Source organism: Triturus cristatus, chromosome 11 (assembly GCF_964204655.1).
Source record: "Triturus cristatus chromosome 11, aTriCri1.1, whole genome shotgun sequence".
In the NCBI taxonomy this organism is placed as follows: Eukaryota; Metazoa; Chordata; class Amphibia; order Caudata; family Salamandridae; genus Triturus; species Triturus cristatus.
Window position 1 is genome coordinate 127597382 of NC_140594.1, and position 26330 is coordinate 127623711.

Consider the following 26330-nt stretch of genomic DNA (forward strand, 5'->3'; position numbering starts at 1 on the left):
TTACCTGAAATGTTATAATATTTTAGGCTTTTTTTTATTGTGTGAGAAAAGGTCATAACAAATATTTGTTTTTGCAAGAGGCAGTAATCCACAAATTAACTATTTGCTGATTTTTATCAGCCAAATAAGTGTAAAATCCTTAGAAGCTTCCAAATTTAATTTGCACTAAAAACATTGAAAGAGACTCCATAGCTGAATTGTTCCCCAAAAACAAGAACATTTCACCAGATGAATAACTGAAAATATATTTGAAATATTGCAATTTTATGAAATTTCAAATGGTGAATTTCACCTACTTAAAGAAGGAGAATTATAAATGTGATGCTCTTAGTACCCATTGGTAAGCAAATGTGAAGGAATTTACCTGTATAATAGCTGAACCACAGGATACCACATCTGGTAGGAGTTGCATGACCATCTCAGGTTTTTTAATTCTCCTTTTCTCTCCATCCTTTGCTCCCTTGTTATCTGTCTGACCCAAATCTCTCACAAGAATCTCGCTGACCATCAGCCTCACCCACGTCACCCTTAATGCCTGGCATCTCATCCACCTTATTAGCCATCAGACATGATTTAGGGTTGGAAAGTAACATCAAATCCTTGGATTTGTAGAGGAAATGGTATTTCTGGAGGAGAAAGCACCAGTAAAATATTACCCAGTGTATAGATGATATGGTCAAGGCAATTCCACCAGTGGATTCTCCTACAGTTAGCACTGCTGCCAAAAACTCTGTCAGACTCAATCCTTGGCCAAATATTGGGAAGTCACAGGATTTTGAAACAAACAGGTCCCTGGGGAGTTTTTGTCTCACAATTTTCACCTGTAGCTGGTATACAGGTCCAGCTGAACATCGCACCAGTCTCCGCATGAGTTAAGGTCAATGAACACTCTTTTAGCCTTTGGTCACTGTAGACACGACCTTCAAAGTAAATGTATCTAGGCTCAGTCTCTGGCCTCTGTCTCGGGACCTTTAACTCTTGCAGTCCATCACTTGACCGCCCTTATTTGCCCCTCAACACAATTGACCAATACTATTTTATCTCCCACATTTTATTTGTGTTTGGAAAATTAGGTTATGGTTCACAATAACAATTTCTAGCAACACGCAAATATAAATTTTAGTAGGGATGTATCAAACACACACAGTGAAACATCAAAAATCACAGAGAAAGTCCAATGAGAAGACTCAAGAGACGCAGAGATCAGGAGTACTTTTACGTAGAGCAAACAGAGGGACTCTCTTGCCCCGTTGCTTTGAAGTGCCTCTGTATTGAACAGTCAGAGAGACACCCTATTTCACTCTCCTAGAAATCCTTCTTTGACCATCAATCACAAAGCTTCTCTTATCTATTCTTTCACATCATCCAGTCATAGTGATCCTCTTGTCTACTCTCTTGGAAGTCTTTTTTCTTTCAACAGTTACAGAGAGAGACTCTTCTACATTATAGTAAGTCTTTCCGTGTTCAAAAAACAGAAATACTCTCTAACGCTTCTCATGGTAGACCTTCTGCCATCACCATTCGCAAGAGTCTTCTCATTGTTCTTTTGAACAGAGTCACTCTCCTACTTTCTTTGAAGTTCTCAAAGCAAACATCTACTCCCCCTCTTTCAGTGACCTTCATACACTTTTCAATTCTCTTTGGGATACCCTCTAACCAGTTATCCCAAAGATCCTTTCTCTAGTTGTCTTTTGGAGTCCTTTCCTTAATGCATTGCCCACAGGCAAAGTTTCTTTTAGTCTGTGCTTTGCAATGTGTTCTTTAAAGGTGAAGGCAGCAAAAAGCCAGTGTTGCAAACCTAGCAAAGCAAGTATCCCAGACAAGCAGCCTTTTGCTGGTCTTCCAATATGCAGAATACGCCAGCTCTAGGGGTCTGCATGCCGATCACAGTGACATGAGGTGGGCAGAGATAAAAGGTAGGTGCAGGAATCCAAGAGGGGTTGAGGCGGGAGGCAGGATGGATGGTGGCAGGAGTCAAAAACAGTGAAGAATCAGGCACAAAGACGATGAGAGGAACAGGACATCTTCTGAGCTTTTGCCAGAGAACACAATGAAACAGGCTCGCCAGCGCCAATTGGTCCCATCAGATCATCTGCTCTCGATGCTTTGTTCTCCAAGCCGGCGTGGGTGATCATCGAGACATCATTCGTACAAACTCTGCAGGTGGTGAGAAACAGAGACTCAATTCAAAGAGAAGAACACATTTGCTATTTGTCCTTTACACCTTCAACATTTTCAACAAACTACATTTGTAGTGTTCAGGGTGACACCAGAATGTCTTAGTTAGAGAAATTATTGGATGGCTTGGAGCTGACGTGTATTACGTAGCTAGCTCTTTGTGAATTAGTGGAGTTGGGTTTTGTATTCACTGTGGTTTAAGGAAGTTTAGGATCAGTAGTGAAGATGCACCACTGTTAACGTGCATGGTACCTTACAGCATGGCACTAGGGCCTATTGAAAGGATGGGGAGCTGCATTGTGTCGCACTTTGTGGGATGGACTAGGTATTGTTCACAGCACAGCCTCACTGATTGTGTATGTGGCAAAGGGTGTATTGAAGATGATGAGCATAACACTAGTGTGAAGGCAAAGAGGGACTACTTTTTTCTTTTTGTTTGAGCATTCCATGAAAGAGCACATTGTTTAGCTCTCTCCCTCATGCCTGTTTACCCTCACTGCGCCTTTCTTCCCAATGCTAAATAGCATCTTCTAAAATGCTTGTCTTTTACTGATGCCTCTCAGTGTAGCCAAAAAGCATTACAAAGCCAGTAGGTTCCAGAGGCGCGTCCTATTGGATTTGCTAACGCTTGTTTCTCTTTTAATTTTTTGTAGTTTTAGTAGTATATCCCCCTTCTCGTTTGCTGAGGTTTGGCAGGTGAACACTAGTTTGTGAATTATGGCAGGTGTTAGGACACAAATGAATTAAAGAAAGGGAAGGGATTCAGAATTGCTGTTGATTTACACTGCGGCATTTGATTGCCAATATTTTTGTTTGTGACACAATAGTAACTTCTACCACAAAATCCTCATCACGTCTGGTGTACCCTGCCATGTTCTCCAAAATGCATTCTTGTTGCATTGCTGCCCTCATCTTGTTTTAATCGCATTATCATATTCACAGCCGTCTCTTGCCCACCATACCTTCTCCTCACTTCTCCTGCTTGTCGCTCCTGGAATTGCAGGCCACGCCCCACAGGCTACTTTTGGTGGCAGTTGTTTAGCCCCCCACAATGTACTGAAAATTTTTAGTTGTTTCTAGAAACCAATCGACATACACGTTTTCCTTGAATTCCTAATCACAACAGGTATTTTAAGCTGCTGCCTGGGTGGTTGAAGTACAAATTATTAGGGATTTAAGATAGTGACTCTAATCTACAAATATATACCTACATCTCTCTGAGACCCAGTTACTTAAACTGTTGGCCCACACCCATACCCACATTCAATATTGTTGGCCGCACTACTTCCATTGTAAGTACTGCTGAGTTCTTTCTAATGGATTATCTTTTCATGTGCACACAGCATTCACATCACAGCATCTGTTGACACCACTGGACTCTTGACCCACAGGCACGAGGAACCCGGTTCCATGATATAGAGAATTCACCCGGGTAGGCATCAAGATGGAGATGTTTCCATCAAGGCCTCTGAGTCACACCAGAGACAGTAAGAATGAAGACTGAAGTGTCTATGATGTCATTCAGAAACCAGAGATCATAGGCATCCTCTTAAGAACACTCACCTCTGTGCAATTTTATATCATAAGAGGACTCATCACCTGCATCATTTCTACCCGACAGTTCCTTAGCTGTCCTGTTACGTAAGGGGTGAGGAGAGGTGTGGTGTGGTGGGGCAGCTGCAATCATATGGGGGAAGTTGTGCCGTACAGTTGCAGCTATTAGGCCTGATTCAAGGTAAACTGAGAAGAAAATCTAACTTTATGACTTTCGGTATTCACAAAGGGCATTATCTGATAGAGACATCTAGCCGCAGATTCTTTATTTACAATATCCCCAGGCATCAGAGTGGATCCGGAATTTTTTTTGCAGCAGCACCTCTGCACACTAGGGGACAGCACCACAAATGACCCCGCCCTGACGCCGTCCACGGACGTGACGTCAGCGCGGTCATATAAGTCCCTCCCGACGCGCTGACGTCAATTTTTCCTTCTTTTTCGCGTGCAACGCGGATCCGGAGTAAGCGGTTCCTCTGGCCTGTTTTCAGGCCCTTTTTTGACGCTTCGCATCTGGAACAGTGTGCGATGCCTTCAGGCTTTAAAACTTGTACCTCCTGTTCATGGCAAATGTCCGCGACGGACCCACACCTTATCTGTATGTGGTGTCTGGGCGAACACCATGACTCGACGGACTGCGACGCCTGCCAACACCTCAAGCCAAAGTCCCAGCGGGAGCGCAGGATGAAGCTGCTTTCGGCTCGTCTGTCCCGGTCGGAGTCATCTCAGCCCCCGGCCTCCTCATCGAAAGCTGGTCCCTCTGGCAGTGGGTTCCATTTGCTGCATCGGTCGCCCTCTGGTTCCCAGGAGCGTTGTTCACCTCTTTCGGGTAAGTCGCGGCGCATGTCGCCGAGGTCCTCAACCTCACTTCCTTCGGTTGTTGGGGGCAGTAGTTCCCGGAATCCTCTGGATGTGCGGCCCCGGGAGTCACCCCTTCTTTATCTGCATTATCCTGGTGCGGGGGCAACTCGGACCCAGATGGAGGCCTATGCCGTGGCCCTGCAGGCCTCCCTTGGGTCCCCTCCTCTCCCTGGGGCGTCCTTGGAACCTCCGCTACGGGCGGGGTCTCCGGCGGACGTGCAGGCGGGTTCGCCCCCGGCGCCGACTGTGCCCCTTACTGATGGAAATGTGGCGTCATCAGGGCGCAGCCCGGTTGGGTCCCTCTGTTCGACCCAATGCACCCCTGCTGCGCTAAAATAGTCCAGTGGGGCTCCCTGTGGTGCCGCAGGTGGTTGCTGGTGTTTGCAGCCCTGCTTCGAGCACGCCTCAGCCTTCCGGACAGGCCTGTCCGGAGGCGGGGTCGGCGCCGGTCTGGCGCCGTAGACTTGCCTCCCCGGCTACGACTCCATTCCTGCCTTTGCAGTCGGAGACTGTTGTGGTTGAGGCTGAGTCGGCGCCGGTCCAGCGTCGTAGGCTTGCCTCCCCTGCTCCGGCGCAATCCCCTTCTTCTTTGAAAGCGGAGCTTGTCATGGTTGAGGTCCAGTCGACGCCGGACGAGGCCGAGTCGGTGTCGGACGAGGCCGGGTCGGCGCCGGACGGGGCCGAATTGGCACTGGACGGGGCAAGGTCGGCGCTTACCAAAGTTGACCAGGCGCCTCCCCAATGCAGGATCTTCCGGGAGGAGTTCGGCGTCAGCTTAATGCCCGGCAACGTTGGATCTGTCCTTGCTTCTCCCCCCTTTGGAATTTGTGGCCACGGCAGACTCCCCGCCTCCTCAGGAGCCCCATCAGGACCCTCATTCATCAATGGGGCTTCCTTCTTTTTGGCATAGGTCGCATCCTCAGTTCATTGGTCAACCTCCTTGGGGTGGGAGGCTTAGTTTACAGCCCTCACCCACAGATGAGTTGCTGTCCCCTCCTCAGAGGGCTACCGAGGCCGGTGCGGCGTTCCTTAGGGTTGTTTCTTTGGCCGCTCGTGTTTTTAGTATGCACCCTCCTTCTGTCCCCCTGCCAGTTGACCCTCGGCTTGATGTCCTCCACCACAGTTCAGGGACTGTAGAGCCGCTTCTACCCTTCGAAGCTTCTCTTTATGATGCCCTTTTGGGCACCTGGGCTCGGCCAGCTTCCGGTGATCCGGTGGCTCGTTCTATCTTGCACCGCCACCATCCTGATCCACATGATCCATTTTGCTTATTTGCTCACCCAGATGTTATGGGGTTTGTCCTGCAAACTGCTTTCCCTTTCTTGCCTCTGCTGTTGCTTCCTCCCTCTCTGGAGTCCAGATGGGTGGAGTCGTGGGGCCGCAACATTTTCGCCTCCACTAGCGCAGCTCTTCGATCACTAAATACAGTGTGTGTCTTGGCTCGGGCTACTTTTGCACTTTGGGACTCTGCCGAGTCTCTTCTATCGGCCACTTCTGAGGGCGCTCGTGTTGACCTCCTTCCTCTTCTCCATGATGGCCATGATTTGGCAGAATTTACAATCCGCTCGGCCTTGGATACTGCGGATTCCTTAGGCCGTGCTATGGCTATTTCGGTGGCCCTACGGCGCTATGCTTGGTTGCGGGATGGCGTTTTTCCAGGGAATATCCGGGAACGCGTTGTTGACATACCCTTTGATGGGGTCCTTTTGTTTGATGCCCACGCCAATTTGGCTGTTTAGCGCCTCCTTGCCGGATTTCGTCCTCCCCCATAGGTCTGTTTTCAACAGTTTCCCCTTAACATAATCTGGGGTGGTTGCCCCTTTATTTGGAATCCACCAGTTGCACTATGTGTTTTTTAGGCTGGCGGTAAGCCTACTGTGGTGGTGTTCCACAGATTGTTTGTGTTCTGTCCTCTGATTGTGGTTTGACCTAGGAGGTGTTCCCCCATGGTTCTTGGGGATGTGCCATACTCCAAGTGGAGTACCTGTATGCTATTGTATAGCTCTGCTATGCGTCACGCGGGCATGGAGGCCCCTTTGGGCTGTCTACGTCCAATGACGCCCTTGTCTTACCGTTGCACGGTGTTCAGTGTTGTGCCTTTGACGCTACCTCCTTTACGCCGTGGGTCTCACCTTGCTTGAGCCTTGCGTATGTGCCTCATTCTCCTCTTTTGGAGATTTTCAATGTGTTTCGACACGCTTCAAAACGCAGCTATCTCCTGCCACGGGTGCACTAGGTTGGTTCCTCCTACAGCACCCGTAGTTGCGTGGTCGTAGCTCGCCCCCTCTCCACCTCTCTTCGCTACTGCGACATCTGGTCCTACATCTCTGTGTTTCAAGGAGCAAGTTGGTGCTTGTACTCAAGCTTGCCCTCGTTCTGCACGGCGGTGACTTTTCTGGCACCTTTATGTGCACTTCGGTGTCTTTTCCTGCATCTTCGGCAATAAGGGTTCCTTGCTTTTCACTCCCTGGGATGGTCCGCCGGCTTCACAATGCTTCTTTCTTGGCCTATACTAAACAGTCCCACTCTTCTGTAGGGGGGTGCATTTCCCCTCACAGTCAGAGGAAGTGGTCTGTACATGTGAGGTTCTACTCAACAGTTACGCGGGTTCCTATTCACAGCTCCTATTGGCACTTTCGGTGCCTCTGCGGCCACTCCCTTCGGATGTGTCTTTTTTTACTGGGACAGGACAGATGGAAGAGTAGTAACTAACAGGGGTGCTGCTGAATGCTTTTTAACAAGGGTTCAAACCCCAGCTAGGGAACTTTAATTTACATCACCCTATTCTATGTCTCCTGTGCCTGCGGGACAGTCCCTCTGTTGCAGGTTGTCCAAGGTGCTGCACCCTGCTTCTCTGTATTTCGTGGGTGAGTTCTCCCCTCGACCTTCAAGCTCCCTCATTGGGCAGTTCCATGCTCATTTCGGCTTTCGCCGTGGCTGTCTGCTCTGTGCATGTTTTAGTTGTCCGCTTCAGCGTGCTTCAGAGTGATATTATTCGCCATTATCAAACCTTTTGGTGACTAGGTGTGTATTTGGCATGTCTTTGTTCCCGCCTGCTCTTCTAAAATGTTGCTCAGTTCCTGCCTCTGCCCTTCGCTTCTGGCTGTGGCCTCTCCGGCTTCCCTTGCGTGGGTTAGCCTGGTAGGCTCTGGTTACATTTCTTCTCATTATCCTCTGGCTTTCGTTGGTGTCTGCTTGCGTTGCTGTCTGGTTGTTCCGCCACAGCCTGCTCCATGGTCCGTCACTCTGTTGCCGGCTCAGTGCTTCGGGCACTTTCTGTTGTCCTGTCGCAGACCCACCTTCTCCTGGGGGTATGGCTGTGGTATCTAGTCTAAGTTAAGGAATCTGCGGCTAGATGTCTCTATCAGATGTACGAGTTACTTACCTTCGGTAACGATGTATCTGGTAGAGACGTCTACCCGCAGATTCCTTAACGCCCACCCATCCTCCCCATTCTGCGAGGACCTTGCCAGGTGGGTTTCTTCACCTTGCCTCCTTTCAGTTGCCATTGGTTTTCTTTCAGGGTGCTCACATTGTTGTGCCCTCTTTAAGAATTGCCATATGTGGCTGCCTCCCTCCATGTGGCTTATTTCCTGTAAAACGGTGCCTTTTCATTCACCATCATCAGGAGATTCTTCTTCTTCTCCTGTTGCTTCCCTTCCTCCCTCCTTCTCCATTTAGTCAGGACTCTTGTCTCCTCTATAGTATCCTTCTTTGGGGATCTGCTGGGCTATGTTTCGGTCTTCCCTTGCTTGGGAAATACCATTCTTTTCATACCTTCTCACAGTGGACTGTTGTTTTCCTGTGTCCTGTCCTTGTTGGTCGGCACAGTTCTACATGGCAATAACAATCTATCTTGCCTGTTGCGATATTCTTCCCTTGTTACTCAGCCTTTGGAGAGGGTCCATGCTTCACTTGCGGGGTTTTTTATCAGAGCATTGCTCTGCCCTTACTTCTTCTCGTATAGGTAGACAGTGGCTGCTACTGTCTTTTATGATGGTGTTTTGCACCATCCGTCTACTTTCTTTCTTTTACGGATTTTTCATCCTTTGTCCACTGTTCCCATACTTTCACAGTTTTGTTGGTGGCTCTGCGTTGTGCCGCGGAAAAGTTTCTCCAAAGAAAACTGACGTCAGCGTGCCGGGAGGGACTTATATGACCTTGCTGATGTCACGTCCGTGGATGACGTCAGGGCGGTGTCGTGTGGCACCGTACCCTGGCACACAGAGGTGCTGCTGCAAAAGAATTTCCGAATCCAGTCTGACACCTGGGGATATTCTAAGTTAAGGAATCTGTGGCTAGACAACGTCTCTACCAGATACGTTGTTACCGAAGGTAAGTAACTCATTCTACAAGTAGTAAATTTTGACTTTTGTCTCAGTTAAACTTAAGTTTTGGTGTTAAGTTTAACTGAGAAGTTAACTGAGACAAAAGTCAAATTTTGCTTCTCGCAAATGCCCTTTGTGAATACCGAAAGTCGTAAAGTTAGACTTTCATCTCAGTTTACCTTTGTGAATTGGGCCCAATGTGTAGCCCATTCTGTCTTTTAGAAATGCATCGGGTGTAGAAAGGCCTCTGATGGAAGCCACATACAACCTTCCTGTCTCGCCTGGTAGAGACAGCTTGGGGATGCTCTTACCTTCAAAGTCCACTTGTCCATCGCCGTTGAGGTCCACGTCCCGGATGATGTCCTCAATGTCACGATGGCCCACTTGCTGGCCCAGGAGCTTCTTCATGGCCTCCCTCAGCTCACTCGTGCTGATCTCCCCGTCACCATTTGTGTCAAACTGTGGAGAACGAAGAGAGTGCAGGAGCATGACAACAGGAAAAGCCTTTCAGTCTCTTCTGACACTCTATGTTTAATTTCCACATTGGCTCCTTCGTCCTATTCTGGGATGCCTCTCAACCTGTGATTCTCACATCTGTGCACCACAGCTGCAGACTATTCTTATCTCCACCTTTCCAGCTGATCTATCTTGAAAACGCAGATGTGTGTCTGAGCAGGGGCTTTGCGATCAAGTGCCTCGTGTGCAGAACAGGAAAGGGCATACGCAAGTACTTCATCTAAATTTTGGGTGCAGAAATTTTAAAGTTTCATTGCTTAAAATTTGGCACACACTTTTTGAATTCTAAATATATCCATGCTTAAGATTTTTATGAGCATACGGCCTTCCATTCTCAACTCTAGGGATCTAAGGATCCCATTGTTGATGGCAGTGGGATTTGTAAAATATCTGGGGTCCGTTTTAGAGTTGGGCGGTAAGTTAAATCCTCTATATTCTAAAGGAAATGCAAAATCCAGAGGACAATCCCCCAGTGGAATGTCTTTCAGAGGCAGGTAATATAGGGAAAGAAAATCCAATTGGTAGATTCTACACTGGATTTAGAACTTCCTCCAAAAAGTGGAGAATATTCGGTTACCACCCACATCTATCCAAGCACTTCCCTGGACATATGTTGTGTAGAGAGGAGCTCCAAGAGGCATTCAGTGAAGACATTGAGGCGAACCAATGGAACACTAAAGTCTATGGAATCTTTGACTTCTTGGCTTCTGTTTTGGGAAGTTAGATTTTTTTATCTTTAGAAGTGTACAAAATGACTTATCTGAAGCATTAGTGGTGATGCAAGGATGGATAAGGAGAGAGATGTGAACGGGTAAGGCTCCGTCGAGTGGTCCTTAGGTAGTGATGAGAGGGACGCGCACCAAGTAACAGTAAAAGGGATGTCTCACCTCTTTGAAGGCATCACGGAGTTCTTTCACGCCGATCATATCTGCTGTTTCTGCCAACAATTTCGGTCCCATTAACTCCACAAAATCGTCAAAGTCAACGTGACCTCCCACTGCGATACAAAAGGGAAAAAGTGACAAGATGAAAACCAGCAATCCCTGCAAGGCAGCGTAACACCAAATGTAGCAGCATTGTAATGCATGAAATGATTATAATTCACACCAGACCCTCAGTGGTACCTGCAGTAGGCAGCATCAAATGCATGAGCTGTCCCTACAGTGAGTACAACCAAGCCTAGGGCCAGTGCTTTCCCTACGCGGAGTAACACCGCCTTCACCACTCACAGGGCACCAGCAACCTCAACACACCAGCAATCTCCATACTAGTTATGAGCAACAGCCATACCACAACAATCCCTACATTAGCTAAAATTGAGCACAGCACTGCAATACTACTGACATTAGTTAGGTATTACAAACCATAACATCTCAACTATCTTTACAGCTGGTAGTATGCAAAAGCAACAACAAGAAGACCTAAACTCCCCATCCAAATAATCCATACATTAGGCATCAGCAGCCTGAGCACCTTAAACGTCATGAAAGTGGGTTCCTTACCTTACATAACAATAACTTCAACACCACAGTAATTACCGCCACCACAACACACTACTAAGTAAATCCAACCACAGCACCTCAATATGTCAGGGACTGGGAAACACAACTGCAGCAACCTATCTATTTCTAGAGTGGGTAACAACAATTGCAGAACAGCAATAAACTCTACTTTTGGTAACACTATGCATAACACCTCTCCCATCATTACTCTAAGTGAAAAACAGATGTCACTGCTCCAGCAATCACTATGCTTCTAGCCAGAGCACAATATGGGTCTGTACTCTGGGTCACACCAACCCCAGGATGCCAATAAGTACCCCAGTGGATACCACCAACTACAGCACTTCAACAATCCTTCCAAAGGGTAGACCAACCAGCAGCATTACAACAGCCCATGTTCTCAGCAACACTAACCACAGCATCCAAAAAAGCACTACATAGTGTAAAGCCAACTATAGCACCTCCAATATCCTACGGAGATCATGACAGGCAACAACAGCAGAGTGGCAATCTCTTAATCGCTAAACTATTGGAATACCAACGGCAACATCTCAACCATGGCGACACTAGGTGACCCTAATCACAAACCCTCACCAATTCATTCACAAAGTAAAACCAATTGTAATACCCCATCACTATTGTGGGTCACCCTAATCACACTGCCCCAATACATTAGGTAACAAGAACCTCAAATAGCCATCAATCCTTACAGCACAACCAAGCCAACCTGAACTCTCCCATCCTACACTAGGTAACACCATCAGTAGCACACAAAACAACCCTTCACTGAGTCACAGCACTTCAACATTGTAGGCAATGAAACTACAGCAAACAGCTGCAACTTCAAAACTCAGCAGATTGAGGCGTACAATTGCATCACTTGTTGACTATGTTCTTTCATGTACTTCTCAACAGCTGATAAATAAATTGAACCCCCAGCCAGTCATTCCTATCTGAGGAACCCGTCCTTGGTCCCCCACACCACCTCATCACCACTCGTTTGCAACTTAATAAGCCACATTATCTTCTGCAGTCTAACATGCCACATCTTCCTCTGCAGCCCGGCATGGCCAGATGGTGCCCACCACTTCCTTGCCGTACACCGAGACCGATAGAGCGGCTGGACAGGTGAGTCTTGTGGTCATGCTGTCCTTGTATCTCACGTACAGTTCATGTTGATCTGCTGGGACAGTTCGATGAGTTCCATCTCGGTGGGCATGTATCCCATGGTCCTCATGCAGTTCCCCAGGTCCTTGCAGCTGATGTAGCCATCCTTGTCTTTGTCAAACTCCTTGAAGGCGTCCCGCAGTTCTGCAACAGCAAATCCACAAGTCAGACTTCTCGTGTCCTCAGCAGTCCTCAGACCACCAACACACCACACCAGAAAGCATTGCCTTACAGTCAGCAAGAGGTCACCTGTGTGAAAGTCAACTCAACCTCTCAACCTCCCCGGGCTTGAAACGTGAACACCCAATACAAATGGTTAGTCATATAGCTTTAACGCGAGATCTAAAGAGCATTGTTCATACTGTGTATTCACATTTATTCGAATGTGGAACCCCTTGTAACAAATCGCTTTACGTAGCATCAAAGCAGCAGAAGACAAGACTTGTCAGCAGGGTGGGTGCATGGAGATAAAAATAGGATTCAGAGTTGCGAATGGTGATGTGGACAGGAGGATACAGTCTAATTAGAGCACATTTAGATATATAGGTTTATGCTTATGGGTGAGAGGGCTTGTTTAGGGGTTCGGGTATCCGGCGATTTTGTTGGAAGAAAGGTGTGGGGTAGTCAGCTAACTTTCTTGGAAAGCATTAGAATGGGTTGTACATCAAAGTATCCAAAAAAAATCCTGTAAGATGTAGACTTGCACAACATTGTCAAGATAAACATACAGATGGGACGTAGATTTACTATTCTAACTCCACATCCGCTTATTTTGACTATATTATTCACTGTTCGCGATCTTACAGTCGATATTGTTGCGGTCGATATGTAAAAGTTAAAAGGGGTACCACACTCTTAGCAGGTGTGTTTGTTTGTAGAGCACATTACAACTGCTGAAAGGAGGCTTGGGCTCAGAGGTAATCAGGACTGGAATTTCCTAGGAAGGTTCCAGGCAGTTCAAAGGACTACAACATAAGGAGTATTGATTAGTGACTTAGGAATTGACTTAGATGTGGGCGGTAAAGTGTCAGCTGCCGAAAATAGCCACCCTCTTGATTTAAAGCACGTGGGATGGGGGTGTTCCTGGTTGCGCAGCCACTGCCGACTCCGCTGTCAGGTAAACTGTTCAGTGGACCCACCACCAGCAAGAATTGCCTTGTTGTGGCCGCCATATTAAGGACAGGCACTCTCACTCCATTCTCGCTGACTTTTATTCCTGTCCTCGTGCACAATCGTCACTGTATTCCTGGACAGAATTCTTTCAAAACTACCCAACAGGCCTTGAGAAGCAACCTAAGAACATTGCTTATTTATTTTGAAACTGACGCCCACTTAGGGGGTCTGCCCTGTTTTGCCACACACAATGTTAGCATATCAAAATTTCCGGCAGCAATTTATATATTATCCTCATTTTTTTCATGAACTGCCAGAAACATTTACACCAAACCCAAAAAAGCTAACGTTTGCCCAAGCCCTTCCTTATGGGTGTGGTCTGGTCAGAGAGCACACATCCCTACAGGAGTTTGAATAAAAAATACAATTTTTATAACCCTTCCTACAACCTGTCCTCCATTTGATCAGCTTGCACTGAGCTTTCCATATTCAACCTTACCTGGACAAGATGATGCAAACTAATACTTAAGTGGTTGACTATGGAATGTGATATGTATTCGAAATATGTATAATCATAATTTCACATTAACTGTGTTTTTTTCAGTGAATATATAACTACTGGCGTGATCATGAATAGCAAATCATGTACACCAACACATCAAAAACAAAGTTAAAGTGGCACCATGGTTGGAAACGGTATACATGCACACACGGGTTCCCACCAAATATGTGTGCGATGTCCAACATAGGTCCAGGAGGGCCTCATCCACCTTGTGTATTGTAGCATGGTCACTAGATGTAGTACCATGGTCCTACGGAGGAAACATTTTCACATAGCTGAGCTAGAATTTTTCGTTTCTACTGAACACTACCCACAGACCTAAACACTGGGCTACGAGGTCTCACTTCCTGCTTTGTATCGCTTTGCTTTGTATGGGTCCCTTAGTTGTCCACTATTGTAAACCGGCTTTTCGAAATGCTGTTTGTTATTCATTGCAATTACGTCACAGCAGTGACAAAGTGTATTCTCCAGTGCTGTGTTGTAACAATCCTCTACCCTGAAGCCCCCCCTCTTTCAGTACATTTTTTTTCAAAATCTATTTTTATTAACATTTTGTTCATCGTTACAATGACAGTATGCTTCTTATGGTGTAGAACCATAGATAGAATATTGTACATAGATTATTCCTGTCGTTTATATGTATCAGAGACTCATTCGCCTAAACCAGTGGGTCTATAGAACCGCCAAAGTGCGTCTAATAAGTATCGTATGCCACAATGTGCTTATTCACGAATGTCTGACAGACTCATCCAATGGGGGGCTCACAGATATTTCCCCGGTAGGTGTTCCACTTCCCCCAAACCTTTGTCCATTTTTTGGGGCACCCTCAGTGAACATATACTGACTTTTCCGCCACTATTGCCATGTCCATATTCTTGCACCATTGATTAAGGGTAGGGTTAAGTCTGGACCCCCAACGTTGCGCAATGTTTCGTTTTGCTATTGTCATACCGAGAGTAACCCAGTCTTGAGCAATAGCGTTTAAATCCGTAGGTTCCCAGATTTTGAGGAGACAGCATTTCGGCTCTGGAAGAATTGTGACACTCGTGACTTGTGAGAGCGTACGCATCACCGCCCTCCAGTAGCACGCTATCTCTGGGCAGAGCCAGATAGTGTGGTAAAATATACCTGTTTCTCCACATTGCCTGAGACAAAGCGGCGTGACTGCTCGGTGTATTGTGTGTAATAGCGTCCTGGTATAGTACGTGCGTTGTAAACATTTTTATTGCACTAATTTAAGCCTCGATGGTATTGCAGCCTCTCTAGGGGACGCTAGTGCCTCCTGCCACTCAGCATCATCTATGTCCCCTATTTCTAGTTCCCATCTAGCCTTCAATGCTGTCATGGTGTCTGGGCGGTTATTCACTATTTTCCGATAGGTTTGCGAAATTGCCTTTTTGTGATTTTTGTCAATTAAAAGCCTATCTTCTAACGGGGAGGACTCTTCAGGTCGTGTTCCCGGTGGCATCAAGGACTGAAGTGCGGCGTGCCTGACCTGCATGTAGTGGAATATTTCTGTCTGTGCTAATCCGTAGGTGGCCTGCAAATGTGCAAATGGGACCACGTCCCCTTTTTTCCACAGATCTCCGACTTTTGATATCCCTATCAAATCCCAGGTGTTAAAGCCTTTGGTGTTGCACGGCCTACCTAGCCTCTTTGTATCCCATAATGGAATAGCTTGTGTAATCACTCCTTCCCATCCCAATGCCCTCTGTGCCTCAAACCATACGTGTATCGTGTGCGCCGTTGGGCCTGTGAGGTTGTGTCTTCTCGTCTTGTTGTAAAGCGCCTCCAAAATCCCTGACGTATCTAGTAGGTGTCTATCCATTCGATATGCTGGGTCCTCTTGGGGAACATGGAGCCATTGGTTGATAGCCACCAACTGGGATGCCCTATAGTATATTCTAATATCAGGAAGGGCGATACCGCCATCGTACCAGCTTCTAGTGAGTTTGTGCATGGCTATATGGGGAATTTTCCCGTCCCAGATGTAGGATCCAAATTTTAGAATATGATTAGCACAGTGTAACTAAAACTAACTTATTCGTCTCAGCCCTGTAAGAAGGCCCTTTCTGCATCCATTTAGTAAGTACGGCAGAAAGGGCCGAAAACAGAACCGCGGCCATCTTGGCCCTCAGCTCGCTCATCTAAAAGAGCTACAATCACGTGGTTCCCGGAACCCATATTTCTCTCGTCCAGCAGGCACTAGTTTTAGAAGACAGGCTGAATGGTATTTACGACCGAGAAGCAAGGTCACATCTGCCAAAAGGGAGTACCAAGCAAATTCCTTCTGAACCTGGGACGAGAAGGGAGTGTACTGCTCGATTTTCCCGGCCCTATTGTGTTGATGGGTGATTAGGGTGACTTCAGTCTCCCACCATTCAAGCCTAAGGGTTAGAGTAGTGAATGAAGTCTATTTACTAGGCACTTCAACATGATCCTGTGTTCTTCCCCATAGACTAGGGCTTGCACACATATCCTAGGGGATAGATTCGTTAGTATTAGGGATAACCTGCCCTGTAGTGAGGGTATTTCATGGAGCCGTGCTGAATTCAGGCCTGGTAGGCCTCAAACGGGAGAGACTCCATCTTTCTTTCTGCTCTGGCAGCTTGAGATGCTTCTAGGTTAAAGGGGATGTTTTAGTTATGAGGTGTTATTCGCTTGGAGAGAACCGGTTCAGACCGGCCCTTATCGAAGGATTGTATTTTTCTTCATGCCGAAGACACTACATCAGGCCGGCCGGCTGGGAAAGTGTCCTTGGTACGGGGAGGTACAAGAATTTGGTGGGCGGCAGGTTATGGGCCGGAATTTTCCATGAGGAAATGCACCTCTATATTAGTGAAAGTCTGAGGCAATTACGAGGCACTTACTTCAGTCCGTAGGCGGCATCTAGCCGTTAGCAGTAAAGCTACTACTTATTCCAGGGAAGACAGATGATAAACTTGAAGGCGGAGAAAAACCCAGAGACAGATACTCTTCTAGGAGAATTGCCAGAGAGGAGAGAGTAGCCGATGAGGAAGAGGTCCCACTGACTCGGAGAAGGGAGCTGTGACTACGGAGGTGTGACCTCCAGGCGAGCCGAGGCACAGACGAGAAGGGAACCTAGATGACCATTGAGTGCAGGCTACACACGACTAAGGTGATGTCGACCCCTTTCTTATCGGAGTGTACAACCTAATCTTTTACTTTTCTTTGCAGGTTATGTGTTACACAGTAATGTTATGTGATTGCGTATATAATAAATAATAAAGTATCCAGTTTGTAGTGAATCAACATGTGCTGCGTGTTCTTGTATAAGAGGGTAGCCTATTCTTCTAGTCAGCTGTGACTTGACATGAACAGATGTTAACCCTGATCAGGTAAGTGGTAACTGAATAAGGGAGAGAGGAACCCCTCGAACCAAAGAACAGGTTGTGCTCAAACTGGCAGTTCTTGTGTGATCTGATAAATAGTAAAACTGATTCCCCTGTTGTATGTTATGGTAATCATAGGATGAACTTGTATTGAGGCTGCCGTCTGGGTAGGAAGTCCTGGGTCCGTCTGGGACCGCGAGGCTAAGGCTGCCGTCTGGGTAGGAAGTCCTGGGTCCGTCTGGGACCGCGAGGCTAAGGCTGCCGTCTGGGTAGGAAGTCCTGGGTCCGTCTGGGACCGCGAGGCTAAGGCTGCCGTCTGGGTAGGAAGTCCTGGGTCCGTCTGGAACCGCGAGGCTAAGGCTGCCGTCTGGGTAGGAAGTCCTGGGTCCGTCTGGGACCGCAAGGATAAGGCTGCCGTCTGGGTAGGAAGTCCTGGGTCCGTCTGGGACCGCGAGGCTAAGGCTGCCGTCTGGGTAGGAAGTCCTGGGTCCGTCTGGGACCGCGAGGCTAAGGCTGCCGCCTGGGTAGGAAGTCCTGGGTCCGTCTGGGACCGCGAGGCTAAGGCTGCCGTCTGGGTAGGAAGTCCTGGGTCCGTCTGGGACCGCGAGGCTAAGGCTGCCGTCTGGGTAGGAAGTCCTGGGTCCGTCTGGGACCGCGAGGCTAAGGCTGCCGTCTGGGTAGGAAGTCCTGGGTCCGTCTGGGACCGCGAGGCTAAGGCTGCCGTCTGGGTAGGAAGTCCTGGGTCCGTCTGGGATCGCGAGGCCGCCACTTGTATTATAAGAGGTCTAGATATATATATATATATATATATATATATATATATATATATATATATAGTAGGAATTCCCTGTCCTTAGGTGGTATCTGTGGTTACTTGTTGTGAATAAGCCCTAGGGAGAGGGTAACGTTCTGGCTGGGTTAGAGAGGCTCTAATGAGCGGGTTCTATCTGATCCGAAAACCCAAGCAGAACATTTGGCGTCACGAACCGTTTTCGAAACCTCTGTGCGTCGTGTTGTCTCGTGTTTGCTTTCGGCGTGTGCGTGGTTTTGTTTGTATATTATTTGTGGTATACTTGTGTGTATAGTTTTTCTTCTTCTTTCTTTTCTTCTTTCTTTTTCACGATGTTTTCTAGAAAGTCAAAATCTACTTTTAAGTTGCCCGTTGATATTCCCGGATGGGATTCAACGCCTTATGAAGCCTTAGCCCGTGAGTGGGCTGATTCTACTGGTTTGAGTGAGAATTGGAATTCTTCTTTGGAGTTGGCGGAGCCGGCTAATGTGATTACTTGTTTACAGAAGGCACCCATCTCGAAGGGTGAGGAGATTCCCATTTTGGGGCGCAGAGGTTGGATTGTGCTGTCTGCGTACAGGATTCTGCATGAGAGGTTGTTAAAGCTACAGATATCTCTTAAGGATGTGGAAGCGCACTTTGTTGAGATTCAGAATTCTCATACTTTGTTGCGGTGTCAAAATAAGTTGCTTGCTGACAAACTTGAGACTTACCAGACTATTGCCGAGAGGGCGGCTGTGCGAATTGCTCGTTATAAATACAAGAATCGGCGCGGTCGGGTTTCGACGCGAAAGGTGCGTCTGGTCGTGGCGAAAGCCGGACTGGATTGGAATCCTGATGAATGGGATGGTAATATCTGGAATTCGAGTGATTCTTGTTCCTCGGGTGAGGACTCTGTCAAGCGCGAGTCCTCTCGCTCCCGCCATGATTGTAAGCCTGCTTCTCGCACCCCTGATGGTGCACCCCGTGATTGCGCTCGTCCTTCGAGCGGGGTTGATGCTTCTTCCACTGATTGTTCCTCTACGTGTACTGGTCGAGCTCCTTGTGATGCTCATCCCGCGGTCTCGGTGCATCCAGTTTTTCGTCGGAAGTTGCAGCAGTCTCCCGCTGCTCCGCAGGGTGTTTCTTTAGACTCTTTAGAGGACTTTACTCAACAGGAAATTAGTGATATTTTGCAGCGATTTCGGCAGCGAGCTGGTGAGACCTTACTCACATGGATGGTGCGCCTTTATGAACTGGGCGCTGCTGGCATTATGTTGGATAATGGCGATTGTTTGAAGTTTTGTTCCTTGAGTTCGGATTCTACTGTACAGGATCATTTTCGTAACTATAATGGTGGTGGTCATATTTCTTTACTTCAATTGGCGACTGAGGGTTGTAATATAAAGTATCCTACTGAGTCTGATTGGCCTGTGAATGACAAACCATGGTATACTTTGCGCGACGCTGCACAACGTCTCAAAGAGGAGGTGATGAAAACGGCAATTTTTCTGGGTACTGCTGACAGGTTGCTTGATGGTTCGTTGACATCTTCTGTGCGGAATCGTATTATTCGTTCTTCCCCTGTTGCTTATAAGCAGGTCATGATGACTTTATTGATTAATCAAACTGGTAACGTGTTATCTACGGTACTGGAATCGGTACGCCAACTCGGTGAGTTGGGTGAGTGGTTTAAACCTGAACGTCAGTCCCGGCCTGACACTCGTACTCCTGGTGACAATAAACTTACTAGACGTGATATCTTTTCTGGTCTTCTGGCCGATGGTGTGCGGAGGGAGGACATTGACGGTGAGACTACTGCTCGTTTGTGGGAGTTGTTTCGCAAACGTGGCTTGGATCGGAAGGAGGGTGCCCGGCGTGTTCGGATGACTGAGTGTGATCGTGGTGGTTCTGACGGTAGCGGTGATGACGACCGCCATGGGCGCTCTGTTCGTCGTGATGATCGACGTTATGTACGTGATATGTCCCCCCGTCGAGAGAGAGATAGAGAGAGAGAAGAGGAAAGAGAGAGAGGAAAAAATGATTATGTTTACAGCAGACGTAGAGATGATAGGGATCAATCCCCTGAGTTGAGGAGGAGAGAGGATCGTCATAGTTTAGCCGATCGAAACCAGCAGTGTACTGCAGTAGACACGAATCCATTTCGTACTGGGAATGGATATGAACAGGAGGTACCGATACCTAAGAAACGTGAGAGTCTTTATCCTGATTTATCCTGGTACACAGAATGCAGTAAGCATGACTAGGAAATAGGTCAAGCTCCAGTACACAGATGGGCTCACAGAGATAATAGACCCTATGTAGATATTGAAATTTATTGGAGACATCGTAATATCCAAAGGGCCCGAGCATTGGTAGATACAGGAGCGGAGGCCACTCTTATTCATGGAAAATCAAAGAAGTTTACAGGTCAGCCTTTTACAATTACCGGATTAGGTGGAAAGGAAACTCCTGCCGTTCAAACTTTACTTGAAATGAGAATAGGTAGAATCCCTAGAAAAGAATACTCTGTACTAGTGGTGCCACTCTTGGAATTCATAATTGGAATTGATATTTTGAAAGGAATGACTTTGCATTTAGATGATGGATGTTACCAATTTGGAACTACGCATTATATATCGTCCAGGCCTATACGGGTTGGTCGTTTACGAATGCCCCCCATAAAAGTTCCTCAGGCAACAAAAGTGGTTGCCTGACAAAAGTCCTTGCCTGTTGAAATCCGCGTGCTGGAGGACCTTCTGACCTTTCGGAGGGCTATAAAAACCTTCTTGTTTTAGCTGTCTTTTAGTATCTGTTTTTAGCCTGTGGTTGTGTTACGTGCTACCTTGTCTCTGCGCCAGGACGCTCCTTGGCTGGAGTATCTGTGCGCACAATAAATAGTCGTAACATAACATAACATGAGGAGATTAGTACCACTATTCAGGAGTTGGTGGATGCAGGTGTTATTGCCCCAGTTACCTCTGCTTGGAATAATCCTGTTTGGCCTGTACGTAAGAGTGATAATTCTTGGCGTATGACTGTTGATTATCGAGAATTGAACAAACACACACCCTCTTTGACCGTTGCAGTACCGGATGTCATTACTCTACTTGAAAGAATCCAAAAACATCCGGGTACATGGTATGCGTCCATTGATATTGCTAATGCTTTCTTTTCGATTCCGATTGCCCCTGAGTGTCAGGAACAGTTCAGTTTTACATGGAATGGGCGTCAGATGACGTTTAGAAGTCTTCCTCAGGGCTATGTGCATAGTCCTACGATATGTCACCGGCTGGTGGCAGAGCATTTGGCTGAGGTACCGGTTCCTCCACAAATTCAGATGTGTCATTATATTGATGATGTTTTGATCCAAGGCGAAACACAAGAGGAAGTTCAGACCCAATTGGACAGAGTCATTGGGTGCCTGCGTGAGAAAGGTTGGGAAATCAATCCGGATAAATTACAAGGCCTGTCCCAGGCTGTAAAATTTTTGGGTATTAATTGGCATGAAGGGCACCGTGAAGTGATCCCTCAGGTTAAACAGAAAATTCTTGATTTTGCAGTTCCAAGGAATAGGAAAGAAGCCCAAAGCTTCATTGGTTTATTTGGTTTTTGGCGTCAGCATATTCCTCATTTGAGTCAAATATTGGCCCCCTTGTACCGTGTCACTCGTAAAAAGAATGCATTTGATTGGGATACACCACAGCAAAATGCGTTCAACCTAGCAAAAGAGGCAATTCAACATGCTTTGGATTTATGGCCCGTACGTGATGGTGAGGTAGATTTGAATGTGTCTGTACAGGGCCTTTATGCGAATTGGAGTTTGTGGCAGAAGCAAGGCAGGAGTAGAGTGCCGTTGGGTTTCTGGACCAAAAAGTTACCTGATGCTGGTGAGCGTTATACACCTTTTGAGAAACAGTTACTTGCATGTTATTGGGCTCTGGTGGATACCGAGCAACTGACTTTGGGTCATGATTTGCGACCTGAAATTCCTATCATGCAGTGGGTTATGAGTTCGCCGAAAACTCACCGAATTGGACATGCTCAAGAGGCGAGTGTGATTAAATGGAAATGGTATATACAAGACAGGGCACGTGTGGGACAGAAAGGAGTTGCATCTTTACATGAGCAGGTGGCGCGAGCGCCATCGACTGAGACTGAGAGTGAATGTTCCGTACCTTTAGTACAGGAGTCTCCTGTCAAGTGGGGTAGACCTTTTGATGATTTGTCCGCAGAGGACAGGAACCATGTCTGGTTTACGGATGGTTCAGCAAGGTTCATAGGGACGAAACGGCACTGGAAAGCGGTATCCTATAATCCGATCACACAAAAACTGCTGAGCACAACTGGTGAAGGTAAGAGCAGTCAATTTGCTGAACTTTATGCTGTTTATCAAGTCCTGAAACAAGAATTACCTGGCACATGTCATATTTTCACCGATTCTTGGTCTACTGCCAATGGATTGGCAGTTTGGTTACCGACTTGGCATTCCCATAATTGGGAATTGCATTCAAAACAATTGTGGGGAAAAGAATTATGGCAAGAGATTTGGGAGATGCTCCCACAGAGTACTGTTACAATCTTCCATGTGGATGCTCACACCCCGATAGATTCTCTTGACAAATTTTTTCATAACATTGCAGATGAGGAATCTAAAATTGCTGAGGCAGTGGTGGACAGGCAAGATTCTGATATTGCGGGATTGGCGAAATGGGCCCACCAGAAGGCAGGACATTTTGGAGAGAAAGCCACTAGCAGGTGGGCTGCTGATCGGGGAATTTATATTCCCCTAGATTTGATCAAGAATGTTATTTTACATTGTCCCATTTGTCAGCATATCAGACAGCGCAAAGTGCCCCAAATTGTTAAAGGTCATTTACATCGCGGGAAACTGCCCGCTCAAATTTGGCAAATTGATTACATCGGTCCACTTCCCATGAGTAGGAATTGTCAATATGTTTGCACTATTGTTGATACATACAGTGGCCTGTTGGTAGCCCTTCCCTGTAAGCAAGCTACCCAATTGAATACCATTAAAACATTGGAATTGATTATGATGTATTATGGTGTGCCATTCCAAATTCAATCTGATAATGCATCCCATTTTCGTGGAAGATTGGTACAGGAATTCTGTGTGGAAAACAATATTGACTGGGTATTTCATGTCCCATACTATCCACAGGCCTCGGGTCTTGTGGAGAGATTGAATGGTCTGCTGAAGGAGCAGCTACATAAATTGACAGATGACAAATATAAGAATTGGCGAGACTTTTTGCCCCAAGCGCTATTAATTTTAAATAATCGTCCTTTTCTAAATGCTGAATCTCCACTTATGCGTTTGTTCCCTCCGAATGTTAATGCTCAGCCAAATGAAATCAGAGAGACTGTGATGTACTGGGAAATTACTCCCGGAGCTTTGGCTCCATGTAGAGCGACCCCAGGGTCGGCAGGTTTAGACTTGCATGCCATGGATGACACCGTTATAAAAGGTAAAGATCGGGTCATCATCGCGACCGGTGTTGGTGTTCATATACCACCCGGGAATTTTGGATTAATCGCCCCTAGATCGGGGCTGGCTGTAAAAGGCATTCAGGTAATTGGAGGGGTCATTGACAGTGATTATCAGGGAGAGATTAAGGTGCTCCTGCTGAATAGCAGTGAGGCTGACTTGCTAATCCATCGAACTGACCGAGTGGCTCAATTACTTATAATGCCTGTCTTCAGTGGTGGGATGGTAAAAGGCACTGCCCCAACTTTGCTAACTGTACGGGGCCAGAAAGGTTTTGGCTCCACAGATAACCCTGGGGCCAGGGTTTGGGTGCAGTCGCCTAAGACTCCCCCTGAACAGGCAGAGGTCATCGCCACCGGTCATGACAACACCATTTTAGTTATGAGACCAGGGAAAGATAGCTGGGAAGCGGTCCCGGCTGACAAATGTTACTTACGAGAATGATTAATGCCTGTATTTGATTCTCTTTCAGATCATTCTTTGGACTGTTGCTGCAGGATGTGTCGTCGTCGGACTATTTTCGGGTTGGTTCGACGAGAGAGGAGGAATCCCGTCGACCCGGGATGAGCTACGCACCCGAGTGTCGCGTTCCCTCGCTGCGTGGGATTTGTCATCGAACTTTTGGACCTTACTGGCGAAAAGGGTGACCGATGCTCCTCACTTTTGTTTGACGCCGATGAGATCTGTACACGACATCTTAGCGACCTGTCTGGTTGCTGTCCCTGCTTCGCTGGAAACGTTAACTAATATTTTCAACATTTCAAAGGCTCGCCCCAATGTTCTTCTGGGCGATTTTGCCACCCATGCGTATTGCCCCTTACGTACTGAACTACCAGACCAGATACCCCCCGTCCAGTCCCAAATAGTTACCTATAATATCACACAAGGAGATATGTGTTTTTTCCTTACGTGTAATCCTAGTGCAATTTCTGAATGTCTGCGTCTAAAATTGAAAGGTGCTACTTCCTTCACCCTTCATGAGCGAACTTTGTGCTTTCAAAGGACACCGAAAACATGTGCTTCGGTCCAGAACAATATGACTTGCAAGAGTTTGGTCGTTACCCCTAGTCATTATCGCACGATGTTACTACCTGCCGGATGGCTTTTCTCATGTGGTAATACTTCCTGGCCATATGTCCCCGCAAATATTTCTGGTGGCCCTTGTGCCATTACGAGACTCAGTTTACTGATGTTCTCGTCACATCCGAATGCCAATTCTCGTGTGATTCGAGATACAGTGATGTTACAGGAGGATTGTGACTCATCTTTGCATTTATATTCCAAGTCTGAATACCTTAGCCTGGCTATTTCAATTATTGGTGTTCCTGCTTTGGCGGTTTATAATGCTAAATCTATTGAGAAAATGGCCTGCTGGATGGTAAAATCCATTAATCATACTTCTACAGTCCTGTCTGACATGCTGTTAGACGCCCAGGGTGAACGGAGAGCCATCTTGCAAAATCGAGCGGCCATTGATTATCTTTTGCTTAAACATGGACACGACTGTTCCGATTTTGAGGGTCTTTGTTGTTTTAACTTGTCTGATCATACACAATCTATTCGCGCTCATATTGACAGGCTACATGACTTGACGGAGGAAGTTAAAAAACACATTGACCAGGGCTGGTTTGACTGGCTCTTTAATTGGTTACCTGATTTGTATCTGCTACGTCAAATATTAGGAGGTATTCTGATTACCATCGCTGTTTTGATTTCTATCTGTTGCTTTATTCAGTGTATTCCTTCACTACTTCAATTTTGCACATTTGGTACTAGACATAGATCTGTTAGCTTTGTTTCATATTATTCTTCCACAGATGTTAGTTCTGTTTAATGAATGTATAATAGACTGAAGTCAAGGGTGAAATGTACTGCTCGATTTTCCCAGCCCTATTGTGTTGATGGGTGATTAGGGTGACTTCAGTCTCCCACCATTCAAGCCTAAGGGTTAGAGTAGTGAATGAAGTCTATTTACTAGGCACTTCGACATGATCCTGTGTTCTTCCCCATAGACTAGGGCTTGCACACATATCCTAGGGGATAGATTCGTTAGTATTAGGGATAACCTGCCCTGTAGTGAGGGTATTTCATGGAGCCGTGCTGAATTCAGGCCTGGTAGGCCTCAAACGGGAGAGACTCAATCTTTCTTTCTGCTCTGGCAGCTTGAGATGCTTCTAGGTTAAAGGGGATGTTTTAGTTATGAGGTGTTATTCGCTTGGAGAGAACCGGTTCAGACCGGCCCTTATCGAAGGATTGTATTTTTCTTCATGCCGAAGACACTACATCAGGCCGGCCGGCTGGGAAAGTGTCCTTGGTACGGGGAGGTACAAGAATTTGGTGGGCGGCAGGTTACGGGCCGGAATTTTCCATGAGGAAATGCACCTCTATATTAGTGAAAGTCTGAGGCAATTACGAGGCACTTACTTCAGTCCGTAGGCGGCATCTAGCCGTTAGCAGTAAAGCTACTACTTATTCCAGGGAAGACAGATGATAAACTTGAAGGCGGAGAAAAACCCAGAGACAGATACTCTTCTAGCAGAATTGCCAGAGAGGAGAGAGTAGCCGATGAGGAAGAGGTCCCAGTGACTCGGAGAAGGGAGCTGTGACTACGGAGGTGTGACCTCCAGGCGAGCCGAGGCACAGACGAGAAGGGAACCTAGATGACCATTGAGTGCAGGCTACACACGACTAAGGTGATGTCGACCCCTTTCTTATCGGAGTGTACAACCTAATCTTTTACTTTTCTTTGCAGGTTATGTGTTACACAGTAATGTTATGTGATTGCGTATATAATAAATAATAAAGTATCCAGTTTGTAGTGAATCAACATGTGCTGCGTGTTCTTGTATAAGAGGGTAGCCTATTCTTCTAGTCAGCTGTGACTTGACATGAACAGATGTTAACCCTGATCAGGTAAG

At 46.7% G+C, this 26330-nt stretch overlaps 1 protein-coding gene across 4 annotated transcripts in view; it reads right to left on the reverse strand.

Annotated features, from left to right (window-relative positions):
- Nucleotides 1–320: 320 nt before the first annotated feature.
- Nucleotides 321–26330, reverse strand: part of CABP1 (calcium binding protein 1) — a 276597-nt gene continuing 250587 nt past the window's right edge. For 2 of the 4 annotated variants that reach the window (XM_085633443.1, XM_085633444.1), the window contains 4 exons: nt 12107–12250; nt 10325–10434; nt 9233–9380; nt 321–2157 (listed from right to left, as the gene is read on the reverse strand). In XM_085633443.1, coding sequence (XP_085489569.1) covers nt 2132–2157; nt 9233–9380; nt 10325–10434; nt 12107–12250 — 428 coding nt within the window. In that variant the 3' untranslated portion in view covers nt 321–2131. The remainder of the gene's footprint in view (nt 2158–9232; nt 9381–10324; nt 10435–12106; nt 12251–26330) is intronic. The other 2 variants (XM_085633446.1, XM_085633445.1) reach the window with 2 other exon arrangements.